The sequence below is a fragment of the Megascapheus bottae genome, chromosome 17, assembly GCF_031878675.1.
Source record: "Megascapheus bottae isolate mThoBot1 chromosome 17, mThoBot2.hap1, whole genome shotgun sequence".
Taxonomy (NCBI): domain Eukaryota; kingdom Metazoa; phylum Chordata; class Mammalia; order Rodentia; family Geomyidae; genus Megascapheus; species Megascapheus bottae.
In genome coordinates, this window is record NC_143525.1 from 14331666 (window position 1) to 14349487 (window position 17822).

Consider the following 17822-nt stretch of genomic DNA (forward strand, 5'->3'; position numbering starts at 1 on the left):
ATCGCAGTTCAAATCCAGCCTGGGCTCAAAAGTCCATGAGCCGCTTATCTCCAAGTAACCACCAGAAAGCAGGAAGTGGTGCTGTGCCTCAAGTGGTCAAGCACTAGCCTTGATCTGAAGAGCACAGGGACAGCAAGTTCCCATGTCCAGAGTTCAAGTCCCAAGACCCACAAAAAAAAATATTTATTTTGAGCTAACTAGCTACCCTACTCTATTTATGGCAATCACATTCTGACATCTCTAATGCCAATCTCTCTCTTTCCTTTCCACCTTAAATGCCCTCTATATCAGCTTTGACCCCATTCCCTGATTACCCACTGAAATGGCTTTGATCACTCTTCATCTCCAGTACCTATTTATAACAATGCCTGAGTGGGTTATAAAATGCTCAATTGCTATTTATTAAATAAGTCATGCTTCTGCATGCTTTAAAAAATTCTTTTTACAGTGGCTCATGCCTGTACTCCTAGGTACTCAGAAGCCTGAGATCTGAGGATACCAGTTCAAAGCCAGCTCAGGACTAATGTCTATGAGACTCCAATTAACCTCTGGAAAAGCAGAAGTGGTGTTGATGCTCTAGGGTTAGGGTGGTAGCCTTGAGCTGAAGTGCTCATAGACAGCTCTCAGGACCAGAGTCCAAGCTCCACGACCAACCAAAAAAGAAAAATATTTTTTTTACTTGGTAGAATTGTTTCTCTAGACATTTGAATGGCATTCAAATGGGTTCCAGGGCTTTGGGAGGTTCTCTAATTCTGTTTCTGAGGCCACCTAACCACAAGACACAATTGCCAATGGTAGAGCATGCAAGACAATATTAGGCATGCATTGTAAACAACCAGGAGGTCACCATTGCAGCACATTGTGAAATAGCTCCAAAGAAGGGTATTATTCCATGTCACCCATATTTGTATATGAAGCTCATTGAACAGAATTGGCAAATGGCCACTGCAGGAAGATTGTGGTCAGATCTTTTATATGCATGTGCAACACACACACACACACACACACACACACACACACACACACACACACCCATGCTTATCTAGCCATAGAGAAGGGGATGGATGTGACAATGTAAACCTTTGAAAAAAATACCTTACTTTTGACTTCCTTCACTTACTGGCATGCTATAGACTTCTTTCAATACAATATAGTCAGTCAAAATTTATAGTCGTTGGTATTTGAAGACTTCTAATACACATATATGCATATGTATATATATATATATTCTCTTTCTGATACTAGGCATACATTTTCAAAGGTACAATCAGGCAGACATAGGAAGTAAATCTTCAAGACTCCCAATCACTCACTGGTATCTCTGGGCAACCACTATTCTTTATATAATTTTCTGATTTGGAGATGTGGTTAGGATGAAATTAATTGAACCAAGGCTTCCCACATATGCACTCTATTGAAGAGCTATGTTATCATCTTCTAGATTTTAATATGATGCATAATTATAGAAAGAGGTATGCATATCCCCCTGCCTTTTCTTTGCTTCTCTTGTCTCTATTTCTCTTCCTTCCTCCTTCTCTCCCTTCCTTCCTCTCTCTTCTCTTACTCTCTTTTCTTTCTTTCTCTTTCCCTCCCCCTCTCTCTCCTTCCCTCCCTGTCTTTCTCTTTTTCATTCCTTCCTTTCTTTCACCTTTCCTTTCTTTCTTTCTTTCATTTTTTTGTTTTTGCCAGTCCTTGGGCTCGAACTCTAGACCTAGGCGCTGTCCACGAACTCTTCAGCTCAAGGCTACCATTCTACCCCTTGAGCCACAATACCACTTCCGGGTATCTGGTGGTTAATTGAAGAGTCTCATGGACTTCAGTGCCTGGCCTGGCTTTGAACTGTGATCCCCAGAGCTCAGCCTCCTGCATAGCTAGGATTATAGGCTTGAGCCACACCACTGGGCTGCTTCTCTTTTTTATGACTGAGAGTTGGACCCTGTGCTTTGTACCTGTTAGGTATATACTCTACTACTGAGATACATACCTAGCCCTATCGTTTGTTTTTTTTTCACATACACACATCTGCACTTTGCCCTTTCCCTCATGTATGTGGAAGATATTTCTTTCTCACTTTATATAATTGATCTCATTTTGAAAATAGCTGAGATGACTGTAGCATAAGAATGTGTCATAATTGAGCCAGCTAGTCTCTATGGCTTGACATTTAGCAATTATTTGCCATTAAAATCAATTTGGCTTATACATACATCTTTCTTTCCATGTTCAGATTTTCATTTAGGATACATTCTAGAAGTCTACTAGGTCAAAGTGTTTGATACATTTTAAATTCCAATAGTTGCTAAATGGCTCTTTATGTCTGTATCAATATTCAGTCTTACCAATGACATATGAAAGTGTTTCCTTGCTCCTGCAGTGAAACAGTGTGTCTCACACACTTTTAATCACAATGGGATTTAGCATGGTCTTGTTTTACATCTATCTTATGAGTAAGATTGAGGATCTTACTTTAATAACTACTTGTAGTTCCACTTTTGAAAACTAGTGTTTTTGTTGTTGTTTGTTTGTTTGCCGGTCCTGGGGCTTGAACTCCGGGCCTGGGGACTGTCCCTGCTTTTTTTGCTCAAGGCTAATGCTCTAGCACTTGAACCACAGTGCCACTTCTGGCTTTTTCTGTTCATGTGGTACCCAGGGCCTCATGAACACGAGGCAAGCACTCTACCACTAAGGACATTCCTAGCCCCGAAAACTAGTTTTTCTTTCTTTCTTTTTCTCTCTCTCTTTTCTTCCTTTTCCTCTCCTTTCCTCCCTCCTTTCTTCTCCCTCCTTCTTTCCTTCCCTCCCTTCCTTCCTCTCTCCTTCCTATCTCTCTATTTCCTTCCTTTTCTCCCTCTCTCTTTCCCATCCTTCCTTCTTTCTCTCCCCTTGTCTCAGCCTCCTCCGTGCTGGGATTTGACATATGCTACCAAATTCATTCTATCTCTTTCTACTAGGCTTGTTAGGCTTTTATTTCTTGATTAATGTCTGATAGGATATTTAGCCCTGCATGTTTTTGTTTTAATTTGTACTTTTTAAATTCATTGATCTACTCTTAGTTTGTTGTAAGTAGCTGTTGAAAAAAATACCAGAGTTCAAAATGATTATAAAGAAAGAGGGTTTATATGTCTTACACTGTGTGTGTGTGTGTGTGTGTGTGTGTGTGTGTGTGTGTGTGTGATGGGGCTTAAACTCAGCCTGGGTGCTGTCCCTGAGTCAAACCATGATACTACTGTAACAAAAAAAAATCCATTTTTATCAGGCCATGTTATACATATAGTTTAAGGAAAATGCACATTACATATTTCTTCCTATATAAGGCATGTCTTTGCATTTATTCAAGCTATGAAGTGGATTTAAACAAGGTAGTGCTTTGGGTGAAGAGGGCAAGAACAGGAGCAGCAACCCAATGAAGTGGTCCTGCAGTGCTCCAGGAGAGACAGAGAGCACGGTGAGAGTGGGAGCCATGGCAGATTTGGTATCTACCCACAATGCAACACAAACATGATTGCATGAGGGAGAAAAGGAAAGGGAAGAATCAGATAATGCCTGATTTTTCCATTTGAGCCACTTGGTGGCTAGTGGTGCTGTGTGAGAGAGGATAGAGAGATTCCTGGAAAAATAGCTTGCCTAGAAGACAGACCTCAAACTCCAGGAAGACTGTCCACAGAACCTCTTTCTAGAAAGATGGCACTGACTAGAGCCATCTATGTTTATTAGGGTCTTCAGTAGCCCTCGAGGCACCTTTGTGTGAATTAGAAAATGGAGCCTATTGAGGAAGACAAGAGTGCATGGCTTTCTTAGGAGTGATATAGATTTTAGCATCTTCTCAGTCTCTTTACTGGGCGCTCTTACGCTGTGAACAACTTGTGTAACAGTACCTGGAGGTCTTGGAACTCACTCATTTCTGATTGGGGCTGCTGGCTTGCCAACTCCTATATAGAATTCTACTGCTGGTTAAGCTCAGTCAACAATGCCCCTGCCACTTATGTCTATTTATTTCAAGATCTACCAGACACTTTGAGTCTAACTAGCTGCTGCCTAGTGAATTATGCACTGGAGTAGTTTCAGTAATTACCTATCCCTAACTCTGACTATAATGCCTAGAATAAAACATGTCTTTAAACCATCTTAGACACTATACTCCTGAGAACCAGTTATCAATTTGAAAATGGTCTGGTCTATCTGAAAACAAATTGGTTGTAGAACCCAAGTTTTATCTCCAAGATTATTGGTCTTAAGTGAACTACTCTGGCTCTAAATAATTAGTTTAGTGTCCCAAATTGGATGCAATCCCCAGCCTCTGGAGGTCCTCTTGGCCTCAGCCACACTTCTCCAATGAACTACAAATGTACTCTTCAAATGTAGGTGCTACAGCATGGATTCTGATTAAGTCTGTGTTCAGTACTCCATTCCCTGTTCATATCCTGTACCTCCTCAATGAAACTGCAGACTCAAAATTACTAATGCCCATGACTGGCTCTCCTAATCTCAGAAATTTTCTCCTTCTTCCTCTCTGCCACCATGAAGGTTTCTCAGGTGAGCTCCATGAATGAACAGTGGTCCATCATTCCCATCAGTCCTCGGTAACTAACAACCCTCACTCCAGGTATACCCCTCCCTCCTCACTCAATGAGCTTAGATGTAGGCAGTGGATGTATTCATGCCCAGCCCAACTACCTATCACCCAATTTAGACAGACATCATTTGAGTCACAATTATTACATAATAAACATCAGTCTAGATGCCCATTGTGGTTTTAATAATTTGATCTATTTTCCCCAGCAGGCATTGCTTTTCTTTGCTTTCCTGCCTCTTCCTTTTTTTGCCCAGTTGGCTTGGAAGGGCCCCAGTGAGTGATGAAATTTCTAAGCAGTTAGAGTATTATCAAGCAAATGCAATCTCTTAAAGCACCAACATTATTGCCCGAAGAGATTGTAAATGGGTCAGCCAAGCACAGGCTCCAGGAATCCATAGCTTATGCTCCCAACCTAAAAAAAAAAAAATGCACATTGGTTTTTATATTTCAAATAGGAATCTAAGTATCTTAGAAAAGTTTTCTTTAAACAATTCTTGAGAGCTTAAACAGGTGTTCGGTGTTCTCTTTGTTGGTTCTCTTCATAGTTCATGAAGTTGTTTTGTGAATTTAGTCAATCTGGCAACAAAACCAAGAATAATAAAAGCTGGGAGATGACCATTTCCCTTCCGTGGTAGTTTAGAATCCTGGAGGCAGACCTAATCAATATTCAGCAAGTGATTAGTTTGTCCATCCTCAATGTGTCCTTTGCATATCCACTGCCAGCTACTCTTTCATAGGCAGTTTTATTTGGTAATTTACAAATGTTCTGGCTGCACTCTGCACCTGCCAGCATTGCAGCAATTAGCTTGGGGGATGCAAAATGATTTCTAAATTAAGGTTCTGGACTTGTGAAATCAAGAAAGCCTGATAATCAACATTAGAGCTCTGATGGCCAAAGGATACTGAGATAAATAATCAGGAGGAGACCTATAAGTACCCTGAGCAGTGACAACGCCCGACCTACAAATGGGTTCTCCAATCAACACGTGATGTGTAGGTCAAAGATCAAAGGTTGGCAGGTTATTTAAAGTTACGTAAAAATCCCTCCTTCTCCACTTGCCTACACAAAGTGGAGAAAGTCTAAGGTTTAATCATGATTGGAGCATCCTGGATGAGAGTTCATGTTAGCCAGGTAAAACCTCAGACAGGTACAGGCTCATAAAATGTGGGCATCGCGCCCTCTAATTACGGGTGAGTCCAGGAAGCTGGGAAAGGGCCACCTGCTGAACCCGCGGAAAGGGAGGAGGAAGACAGCATCTGGGACGGTGCGGTCCAGGGGACTCAGTCAGGGACGGGGGGGTCCTCGTGGGGGGATGATCCAGAACGTGAATCCCTGGAAGGGGAAAGAGAGGAGAGAGCAGGAGAGGGAGGAGGAGGAAGATGGGGAGAGGAGGAGGCCAAGCAGAGGAGCGGAAAAAGTGAGGGGAGGAAAAAGCGGGAGGGGAGCGGGGAGGAAAGAACAAGGCGGTGGAGAACAGGCCCGCCCAGCCAGCTTCCTCCTAAACTCCCGCTGGCCCTCCCCGTGCTTTTGCTCCTCTCCAAAAGCGCGAGGGCGTGGGCCGCCCGCTGCCCTGAGTCCCCGGCGCCCCGATTCCACCCATCAGCACAGCCCAGCACAGCGCAGCCCAGCCCGGCGGCGCCCAACCTCCGCGCCCCGGCAGCTGGCCTGGCGCGCGCCCCCGCCCCCGGGCGCGTCCCCCCGCCGTCTGCGCGCGCGCGCGCGGCCGCCTCGCCCCTCCAGCACGCGCGCCCTCGCACTCCGAGCATGCGCGGTGGGCGGCGCCGCTCGGGGCCGCCTCTCCGCCCAGAGTAGGAAGCGCTAGCGCCGGGCTGTCAGTAAGCGTGAGGCGAGCAAGCGAGCCAGCGAGCCAGCGAGCGGCTCCAGCTCCAGCTCCGCTCCGCTCCGCGCCCGTCCGACTCTCCCCGGCCGCAGCCGCTCCCGCCTACCGCCGTGGGTGCGCTTCCTCTCAGCGACCTCGGCCACCGGCCCGCGGCTGTCTCCCGGGGGTCGCCCGCGGCCCCGCGGCCCTTCCGCGCCCGCCCGCCCCCGCCCACCCGGGCCCTCCCCGGTCGCTGCTCCCCGGCGGAGGCAAGAGGTGGTTGTGGGGGGACCATGGCTGACGTTTTCCCGGCCAACGACTCCACGGCGCCTCAGGATGTGGCCAACCGCTTCGCCCGCAAAGGGGCGCTGAGGCAGAAGAACGTGCACGAGGTGAAGGACCACAAATTCATCGCGCGCTTCTTCAAGCAGCCCACCTTCTGCAGCCACTGCACCGACTTCATCTGGTAGGTGCGCGCGGGCCGGGCGCGCCCTCCCGCCCCGCGGGGACCCCGGCCTCCCCGCCGCCCCAGGGGTGGGGACGACCGGGGCACCAGCCCACCTCAAGTCCAGGCGCGTCCACTCCCCGGCTGACTCACTCGGAGAACTTGGAGAGCCGGCGGGAGTCACCCAACTCTTGCCTGGAATGACACGCGGCGCGCGCGCCCGGCCGCCCGGGTCCCTGGCACCCACGCGGGCAGGACTACCCGGGAAGTCGCCGCCCCGCCACGCGTCCTCCCTCCCCTCCCTCATTACCCTGCCGCCGGGTCTGGACGGGGGCGGGAATCTGGTCTTGGTCCCCGGGGATCGGAGTCCCTGCACCGGGCCGGGACCTCCCCCCTCTCTCCTCTTCAACCTTTCCAGGCGCAGCCCTATGTAGACAGTGGAGGATCCTTTAGCCTCCGTGTAAGCAAAAAGAGAGAGAAAAAGAGGGGGAACCCCGGGGATCTGAGAGTTTCCTGGAGAAACACGCCCTGGAGTAACTGGGGAGCCGCGGCGACTGCGCTGCGGGCCGTCCGTCCAAGTTGCTGGCGAGCCAGGCTGGGCGCGTTCTGGGGAGAGTGTTTGTGTTTCTCATCGGGCTGGAACTCCACTGGAACCTTGGGGCCCTGCCTACTGTAGGTTGTATCTGCTGGACAAGCAGACTTTCTCTTTTCGGGGTGAGGCGGGGAGGGGGGGAAGGGGGTAGGAGGTGGAGGTAGAGAGAAACAGAGAGGGACAGAGAGAGGCATAGAGAGAGACACACCGAGAGCAAACTGTTGAAAGCTTGTAGTGGGGGAGGGGGGTCAAAGCAGAGCAGGCAAATGGCAGAAGGGCAGAGGCAGGCATTTAAAATAGACCCTGTCAACACGAGATTAGACCTGTAACCCTGTTGATGAGGACAGAGGGCTTATTTAAGAAAAATACTGTAATGGCAAATGGTGCCAGAGTTCAGGTGATTTCCAGCGAACGCCAACATTGCTAACTCCAGGAGCTTGTGGGGAGACTGGTAACTGGAAAGACTTCAGGGGTCTTCAGATCCTGCAACTCTAGGTGAAATTATGTTCGTGCACAATTCTTTCTCACTCCCTCCCCCCACAAAGGTCACTGACCCGCCCATTCCTCCTCCCCCAAAGAAAAAACGTTTAGGAATTTGAAAGTAAGGGAACTCTGGGTCCTTGGTTTGCATAGCAGAATTTCCTTCCTCCCCCTCTCTCAGGGCACCTTGTCCCTTCTCTTTATTTGTGGGAATTAGAAGCTCCTTAAAGGGAGGGCCGAGGCTTTTGTTTTTCCCCTCCAGTAGGAAAGTTAACACCCCTGCCTGTGCAGTCGCAGGTGGTGACAGTGCTACAGTGTACAGTGTACCCTGCCACCAGCGGTGTGGCACTTGTTTTTGGTTGAATAAAGGATGGGGAGTTCTGTCTGAAACATCCCATCTGGAGGAAGGCATCTCCAACACAGAGTTCCGTTAGCACAGTTCCGAAAACGGCTTGGCTTTTTTCTTTCTTACTCCCAAGTACACTTTTATGAAAACCCCAACTCCCTCTAGGAGTGATTTCCACTGTGCACTGTTTGAAGCCGTTGTGCTCAAGGAGTGAGTAATTGTAGATTTGTAGATAAGTCTATTTAAAATGGGATTTTTTTTTTTGAGCATCAGTACAAAGAGGATATTGCATTTGAATAAGGAGAGGTCTTCAGTTTCCCCTCAGCCAGGAGACTGACTTCTGATTGCTTTTTCAGGCAGTAGGAAAGTTAAAAATGAGGCATGTAGCATTGCCCAGGCTAACTAATGCCTAGTCACTATCATCACCCTGGCAAACCCAGGGGTCACTCAGGGTCAGCAGGTGTACAGTAAATAGGAAAATAAAGGGCTCTTCCCTTCCTCCTTACTGAGCAGCCAGCCCCCAGAGCTCTGCTCCCTTTGATATTAAAGCCAGTGCTTGAAGCTTCCCATGGTATCTCCACCAATAATATAGCTTGTAGTTTCATTTTTCTATTTTCTTGCAGTATTGCTACTGGGAGCTTTTGATTTACAGTTTTGTTTCTGTGTTTAAGAACAGATACTTTAAAGCTAAATATTTGAATTTAAGGCTAGATTTGGGGGTGGGGAAGGGAGTGAAACAACTCTAAGTTATAGTGTTTGAAGTGCTTTGCAAATTTAAAAATGGTATGTAAAACAAGAGTTATGACAACCTGAGAATATTTTAATGCAGATCATTCAAGTGGAACAATGTTGGCAATTGAATATCCACATCAGGATTCTCTGTTTATGGAGTAAGCTCTCTAATGCCATTTACAAGAACAAAATAACCTCTGTATGTGCTTTGGATGCTATTGGGTCTCAGTAAAAATTAGATCCTGATAATCTCAAATGTGAACAGTAGTAATGTTATTTCATAAAATTGGTTCCTCAAGCCAAAATTAAATGTTGAAAATATTGCTATTTGGCAATTTTTAGACATATAATGCTTTTTAGACATATAATTTTAGACATTTAAGTGTGTGTGTGTGTGCACGTGCGTGTACGAGTGTGTGTCAGTTTTGGTTTAGTGCTCTACCACTTGATCCACATCTCCACTTCTAGTTTTTGGTGGCTAATTGGAGATAAGAGTCTCATAGACTTTCCTGCCTGGGCTGTGGTCAAACCTCAGTCCTCAGATCTCAGCCTCCTGAGTAGCTGGAATTACAGGTGTGAGCCACCAGCATCACGTAGACATACAGTATTTTACTTTTTTTTTTTTTTGGCCAGTCCTGGGCCTTGAACTCAAGGCCTGAGCACTATCCTTGGGCTTTCTCAAGGCTAGGGCTCTACCACTTGAGCTATAGCACCACTTCTGGCTTTTTTCTATGTATGTGGTACTGAGGAATTGAACCTGGGTCCTCGTGCATGCTAGGCAAGCACTCTACCACTAGGCCAAACTCCCAGCCTCAGACAGTATTTTAAACCACCTCAAAGTGAGCCATTTTTCAGTTATCTTTAGAGATAAAAATTTTAACTCTTTAGGAACAAAATTATACCGTTTCCTTAGTTTAAAAAAGTGAAAATCTATAAGCTCCTTTTCGTTACTTACTTCAGTATTATAGTCAACAACTTTGAATATGCAGGCATATTCTTGTTTCGCATTTAAGTATCAATGGCAGTGTAAAAAAATTAGGAAGAATCTTGGTATGTTGAAACAGTTAAGTGGTCCATGATGGGCAAGATACTTTTTCAAAGTTGAATTAGCACTGTAACGAAATGCTTAGGCATAGCTTTCCTGTGAAGCCATTCGGTTTCATGTTTAAAGACTTTAACACTGTAGGATGCTTGGTCATATGACTTGCTTACAATGTCTTATCAACATAAAATATGCTAAGATGTTTGTTCTTGTTTCTGTTTTCCAGGGGGTTTGGGAAACAAGGCTTCCAGTGCCAAGGTAAGCTGCCTCTGTGGGCTTCATTTTCACGTAACTCATGACACGAGTGTTCCAAGTAGGAACTGTATTTCTAGCCATCATTTCTTTGTGATCCACAAGATATGCTGTTTAGATAACATTTTCTAAATCTGAGGTGTATAAATTTAGGCCTTTAAAAAATCACACGCATTGCCTAGTAATCTGTACACAGAACTGCCTTGTTCTCATTGAAGAAACAAAGAAAGGAAAAAAAAAAACCATCCTGTAATTTTACTTTTGCTGAGAACATTCTTGTCAGAAACTGCTGTCTTTGTGTGGGTGTTAAGAAAAAAATGGAATCACTCTATATTCATGTGGCATTTCTTTCTTGTTCTTCCTTTTTGTTTTTGTTCATCATCTCTTTTAGGCTGTACATCGTGCTAGTATGGTTTTGCTTAGGTTACCAGTTGTTGGCCAGAACAAAGTTTGGACATTTTAAGGTGATGCCAGTGGTGTGAGAATGACTGACAGCTCCAGTACTGATGATGTGATGCACTTTTCCTTCAGCTTAAGTATCCAACAGCCCATATCCATAGTACCCAGAAGGAAAGCCATTCTTTTCCCTCTGATCTGTACTTGCATTTTATTGAATATTTAACCTTCCATACTCTCCAGTTTATTTGTATAACTACAGAAACATTTTATAGTTTGCAAAGGCATTGAGGGTTCATTAGGTTACTTTTTTGCTCCTCTGCTCATTGTCTATATTATGTTTATTTAGTTCTGGTTACATTCCTCATCTGGGCATAGGTTTATTATTAGGGCAAGTGGAAAGTACATTCTAGCCTGGAAAATATTATCTTAACACTGTTTAAAATTAAGTGCATTAGAGAGGACAGGGGACCCAATGTGTACTTTTATAACTGAAATTGTTCTAGCTAGTTGGTTATCTTTTAGAACATTTCTGAAATTTGTGAGGATTTTCTCATACACATATTAGACTGGGTGGGGGCATTTTTATGATGATGATCATTAATCTGCTAAATTTCTTGCTTTCAAGGTGTACCTAAAATCCCTATTCAATGAATCATTTAGAGAATTACATTTGGAAATAAGGAACATTTCATTTATTTATTTATTTTTATTTTTTGTACCAGTACTGGGGCTTGAACTCAGCCTTCACTCTTACTTGGCTTTTTCTACCTAACTCTGGCACTCTACTACTTGAGCCACTCTTCCACTTCCTGCTTTTTACTCTGGCTAACTGGAAATTAGAGCCTCTGAGATTTGTATACCTGGACTGGATTCCAATTATGATCCTCAGATCTTAGCCTCCTGAGTAGCCAGGATTAAAGGCATCTAGCTAAGAACATTCCTTTAAAAAGTGAGGAGAGCCAGGCTTGGTGGCTCATGCCTGGTTCAAAAGCCAGCCCAGGCACTAAAGTCCATGAGTCTCTTATCTCCAGTTAACCACTAGAAAACCAGAAGGGGCGCTGTGGCTCAAGGGGTAGGGCAATAGCCTTGAGCAGTGCCCAGGCCCAGAGTTCAAGCCCCTCTACTGACCAAAAAAAAAAAAGTGAGGAGACAGGACAGGCATATCATACCAGTCACTATAAAACATAAAAGACAGATATTTTCCTTTTTAGGCCTTTGGGCCTGAGGGATGATTTTATTCAAAAAGCAATGTACTCATTACCTGACTTATGTAACTATAACCCTTGGTATATCACCTCTATAATAGCAAAAAAAATGTTAAAAAATAGTTATGGGCCTGAAGTTTATAAGTGAGATTTGAGTCTGTAGTTGAAGGTGATTTTAGGAGGTTGAAATTTGTGAGACTTTGGGCCAACAGGATTGAAGTCTGCTATTTTGATGATACTTAGGGCATTTGTGGAAACCTATAAGAAAGATATTTACTGAATTTCTTGAATATTACTTGCTTAGGAAAATGTGAACATGTTATTTTTATTGTATCACTTATTTCATAAGAAATAATTTGAAGTAGGGTGGGTTTCTCTTAAAGCCACTGATCTGACAAGGTTTTGTTGATAAAAAATCAGAGTGGCCCCAGTAGTAGTTTATGGGGGTGAGCTGTGGTTTCCTCCAGAGCACAGATCAATGATCTCCTATCTGCATAACTCCATTTTATATATATTTAAGAAATGATACTCAAAAATTCTGTAAACTGTGTAAAATATAAAGTGAAACTGTATTCCCTTTTCTCTTCCTACTCCCAGGGATAACTTCTGTTCAAGACAGCCATTCAGCTGGGTGTGGTGGCATATGTTTGTAATCCCAGCACTCGGGATGCTGAGGCAAGAGGATCTCAAGTTCAAGGCCAGCCTGGGGCTACCATAGAAAGTTTGAGCCTAGCCTGAGCAACTTAGCAAGACCATGTATCAAAGAAAAACAAAAGTTGGAGGCATAGCTCAAGTGGTAGAGTTATCTCTGTAGCAACTGAGAATCCTTGAGTTCAAATTCCAGTATTACCAAAAAAAGACATCCAGCCATTCAATGATTCACTTCTACTTTATTTTTCAAAAGAGAGAAGATTTTTCCATCATATTGGAATTTGCTTTTTTTATTTACTTAGTATGCTTGCATGTCAAAATATCAGTTCTTTCTTATTCTAGTTAGTGGTTGCTGGGACAGTTAATTCACCCCTACTTTCACTGGTGTGGTATTTCAATTGTTCCTAAGTTATTTCTAGTACAAATATGATCATAGAGAGAGTATCCTCAGACACTAGGTATTTCTATCATAGATTCTGAGAAGTGTATATATTTATGTGTAAAATTTTAATGAGTACTGTGGAATTGCTGTCCTAAAGGGTTCCAGTTTACATCTTTAGTATTAATGTGAGAGAATGTTTGCTCCTTTCCCTACACTTTTGCTAGAGAAGATATTTGGGTAATGTAAGTTTTACATTTTTGCCAGTTGAAAGCTAGAAAGGACCTCTTGTTTCTGTTTCCATCTCCTGGGTTATAGGTGAGAGTGAACACTTAAAAATGTACTTGTCGTCATTTATATTTATTATGTGAACTGCTTTACTTTACTGAATATTTGAAATTCAAGATAGATAACCTGGACACATAAGAGAAGGGAGTATATGTTTTTATACTGTTCTTTGCTTTGGTGAAGGATTTAATCTCAGATTTCTTTAAATAATAAAAATCAGTTTATTTGTAACATGCTGTCTGCTTGTTACATTTTGTTTGGTATGTATCATCTGTATTTGACTCCTAATGGCCATGTGATAATCCATTACATCTGGTTATTTGTTGTAACTTCATTAAGGATTCACTGAGGACATTGCTTAAATCCCATAAATACAGTTACCCAGTATTTCCTGTTTTGACTGCTTTCTCCACATCAATCTTTCTCTTAACATCTAATTGTTTTAGAACATTTATATTTCTCTCTTAATGTTTCTTTTATTTTTCTCTCTGGTTCTGTTTAATAGAGTGTTATTCAGGAGTAAACTCATTCCTATTCATACCACCTGTACCCCATGGACCTGAAGTTTGAAACTTTTTATATTTCTCCTATGTCAGAGTTTCCTTAACTAGACAGGCAGAATTTTGTAGCTACTGGGATAGGATGTTGCTTTGGTGAATAGATAATACTGTAGCAAATCTTACTTTTTATCTTTCCTTTCTCTTCCCCTCTTATTCCCTTCTCTCCTATTCTTTTTCCTCTTCTCCCTCCATTCTTCCCTCTCTTCTGCACTCTCTTTCTTATTTCTGTGTTGTCCAAACATGAGTCACATGTTCATATACTAAGTTATGTAGCTTTAACATCCACATATTTGTCAGCATTTTACTCAAAGAATAATAAGAAGTAGAAGAAAATAATGAATTACATTTTAATAAAATTTGTCATTTATGGCATTAAGAAATCATTTTATTTTATAGGCATGTGAAATGCTAAGGTTATTTCTTGCTTCTTTCCTTCCCTTAGATTCAACACAAATGAATACAGGAGACTTTTCTGGAGAAGTGCTTGTTGGGTTATTCCCATTTTCTCATAGTAGGTGCTATGCCATTCTTATTTATATTGCAGTGTAGGTATATAACCCTGAAAACTGATATTACTGAGGCAAGTAATTCAGGAGGATGCTGTTATAAGAATGCACTACCTGAAATTATGAAAGCCAGGTCCTTCAAGAAAGAGAAATCACAAAATATTTTGTTAAGGATCTTAGAGATAAACAAGTCTGCCCCTTTGTAGCTCTTAGTTACATGGCTTAGATTTGCCTTTTTATTTTTTGCTCACTGTTGAGATAACTGTATCTCTTTGAGACTAGCAGAGAGCTGGAGTCCTCACTTTATCTATCTATCTATCTATCTATCTATCTATCTATCTATCTATCTATTTATTATTTTCCACAGAAAGGGAACTAGACTTGAGTGTTGTAGGCACGATAAAGTTGAATTTCAAGTCTGGAAGGCTGCTTTTCAGGCAGAAGTGTCTGTCCTTCACAGGCTGCTTCCAAAAGTAGTCGTTGTGGGTCAGCATGGCCTCTTGTACTGCTCACATGTTCCTGTCCTCTGGGGCAGTGGAGCTGAAATAGTTATCTGCTGCTTTTACTACTGGAAAAGGGAATGAGCCAACTCGATTATTTTCCCTCCTCAGAGTCAGCAACACCCATGTGCTTCTCTAATTACAGTGGTAGAATCAGCCTCTGAAAATGTGACCTGCTTATTTGAAGCGCCAGGCAGTTACTTGCATACTTTGTTACATCTGGCTCTCCTCCCTGTGTTTTCCTTACTTTTTTTCTGGCACTGCTCTGTGGTTTAATATCACAATTGAAATGAGCTGCTAGCCCAGGCTCTTTGATTAAGATACTCCCCAAAGAAGGTAACCTATGTAAGCCCTGCCAGTAACAACTGTCACCAGGAGCCTGTGGCTCTGACTGATCTGCACTGGATTCTGCAGAGGTCTTCAGGGACTGAGTTCCCATTTGTTTACTTCTGCGATCACACTGCTAGGCAGTTATGAATCTTATCATTATTGTGCTAAGAACACACCACATGTTGCATTTTACCTGTGATTCCAGCCTAAAGGTCTGAATTTTTCAGAGGCAAAGGGCTAAAAAAAATCAGCTTATCTTCTTTGCTTGCGACATTTTATTTTTTTTAAGTATAGTCTCATTGCTACCTCTGGTTACCATTTCATAGGTCAGATAATGAGTACAATTCTTTTTGTTACCCCTTCCTTCACTTTCCCCCAGTTTTCCATCCCCGTTCATTTGTTCATCCGTCTTCCTTCCATTTCTGTACCCTACCTAATCTGCCCCCCCCCCAAGTCAAAGACAAGAAAAAATCCAAAAGACAAAGCCACTACCACCAACAAAAACAATAAGAAAAGTTCACATTTCTTGTTTTAGGGTAGGTGCTGCCATCAGCTCATGTGAACAAGGTGGGTTTTGCTTTCTCAGAGGAAAATGAAAACTGGTGTTTGAGGGAAGAGACAGAAAAGAAGAAAGGTTGCTCCTGAGTGTAAGTGGAAGAAAATAAAACTGATTTAATGAAGTGTGGTAGTGGAGGTTGGGTTCTTATCTTTTTAGGAGAGGAATGTCCAAGTGTTCTTATCTGCCAGGAAGAATGGGCATTAGGTGAGGTACAAGTTGGGCAGAATTGTGAGGTTGGCCAGAGTATTTATTCTTCACATATATCTTTTATCTGTCCATCTGTCTGTCCTTCCATCCACTTGTCTAAACATTGGTTGGGTAATTCTCTGGGTTATAGAAATATTTGGAGGAGGCACTGCTCACCCACTGTCTCCAGAGACATCCAGTCATCACACTTGTGAATCACAAGAGTATCTGATCATTTTTCAAGTCTCCAGGATCACCTCCTACTAGTTATCCACTGGATTTGAAGGTGGTGCTCTGATTTTCCATCATCTTCTGTTTTCAAAGCAGGGATTTATAACTTGATACCTTATTGCTTGTCCACTGCTAAATCAGGAATTATTTTAACTATAGATAATCCCTTTGAAACTATCGCTCCCCAAAGAAAAAAATCAATGCAAGAGTAGGTACAACTTGAGATCCTGAGGGTTTTGCACCAATGTCAAGCCAAAATATGGTATTAGTCTCAAAATTGTTAGGGATGCCTGAAGTTCAGAGAAAAGTGCAATGGAAGGGGGCTGGTACAACTTGTTTTCTTCATAATGTCCTTTTTCTCCTATAAATGCATTAATGAATATTAAAAGTAGAGCTACTTAAGCTGAGTGTTGGCTGCTCAATTCTGTAATCTTACTCAGGAGGCTGAGATATGAGGATTGTGGTTTGAAGCCAGTCCCTGTAGGCAGGTCTGTGTGATTGATCTTCAATTAACCACTAACGAAAAGTCAAAAGTGGAGCTATGGCTTCATCATGGCTCCATTTTTGCTAGGACCTGAGTTCAAGTTCCTAAACCTGCACATATGCACACATGCGTGTGCACATATATACATGCCTACACAATATAACTGCTTGTCTAGAACCGTTATCAGATATTTTCATTCAGTGCTCTGTTCATTCTGAAATAATTGCTAATTATAAGCTATGCAGTGATTATTCATCCTAATAAGCAGTGGAACCTACTAAAGGTTTACTTTGGCAGATAGATCTCACATATATGATTAAGTTTTTTTTGTATATGCCAGGACTGGGGCTTGAACTCAGAACCTCATGCTCTTACTGGGATTTTTTTTTTTTTTTTGCCAGTCCTGGGGCTTAGACTCAGGACCTGAGCACTGTCCTTAAGCATTCCTCAAGACTAGTGCTCTACTATTTGAGCCACAGCACCATTTTTGGCTTTTTCTGTGTATGCAGTACCGAGGAATCGAACCCAGGTCTTTGTGCATGCTAGGCAAGCACTCTTCGACTAGGCCACGCTCCTGGCCCCTTTCTTGGCTTTTTTGCTCAATGTTGGTGCTCCATTTGAGGCACATCTCAACTTCTGGCTTACCCTGCCCCCTTAGTCTCATGGACTTTTCCGCCTGGGGTGCCTTTGAACTGCGATCCTTAGCTCTCAGCTCCCTGAGTATCTAGGATTACAGATGAGACCTACCAGCATTCAGTTTTATTTCCTTTTTTTCTAACTTCATGGTGATGTGATTTCCTGTTCTCTAATGAGAATTTCATTCATTCAAGTTACATTTTTTTAGGCATCATAACTCTTAGCTTGTGGATATGCTTTCTTTCACAAAGAATCAGAGTGATCTGTTTATAAAATATGCTTAAGTTCAGAGGTGCCCCATCAGGATGAATTTCAACTTCTTAGTGGGACATTTGCAAGCTCCTGCCTCCTGTTGTGTTTCTTTAGGCTTACCTAAGGAGGCTTCCATTCTTATAGTTCTCTGGCTATTTTATGTTGAGGTTGACTGGTAATTTTTTTTCTATTTTTATCAAACCATTAGCAGGTGACACCTCTTTCATGTGCAAGTCTTACTCCCTAGTTTAGCTCAAGCCTTTCCCAAGCTACCTGCCATTGAGGACATGCCTCCTATCTTAGAACCTTCTCAGCCACAACCTCTTTACTTCAGTGTTTCCCCTGCCAGCCCAAGTATAAAGGACCAGTCTTCT

General features: G+C 42.9%; 1 protein-coding gene across 1 annotated transcript in view; it reads left to right on the top strand.

Moving 5' to 3' along the window:
* Window positions 1-6622: 6622 nt before the first annotated feature.
* The window catches only part of Prkca (protein kinase C alpha), a 377074-nt gene continuing 365874 nt past the window's right edge, over window positions 6623-17822 (top strand). The window contains exons 1-2 of the mRNA XM_090349887.1: window positions 6623-6859; window positions 10257-10288. Coding sequence (XP_090206013.1) covers window positions 6687-6859; window positions 10257-10288 — 205 coding nt within the window. The 5' untranslated portion in view covers window positions 6623-6686. The remainder of the gene's footprint in view (window positions 6860-10256; window positions 10289-17822) is intronic.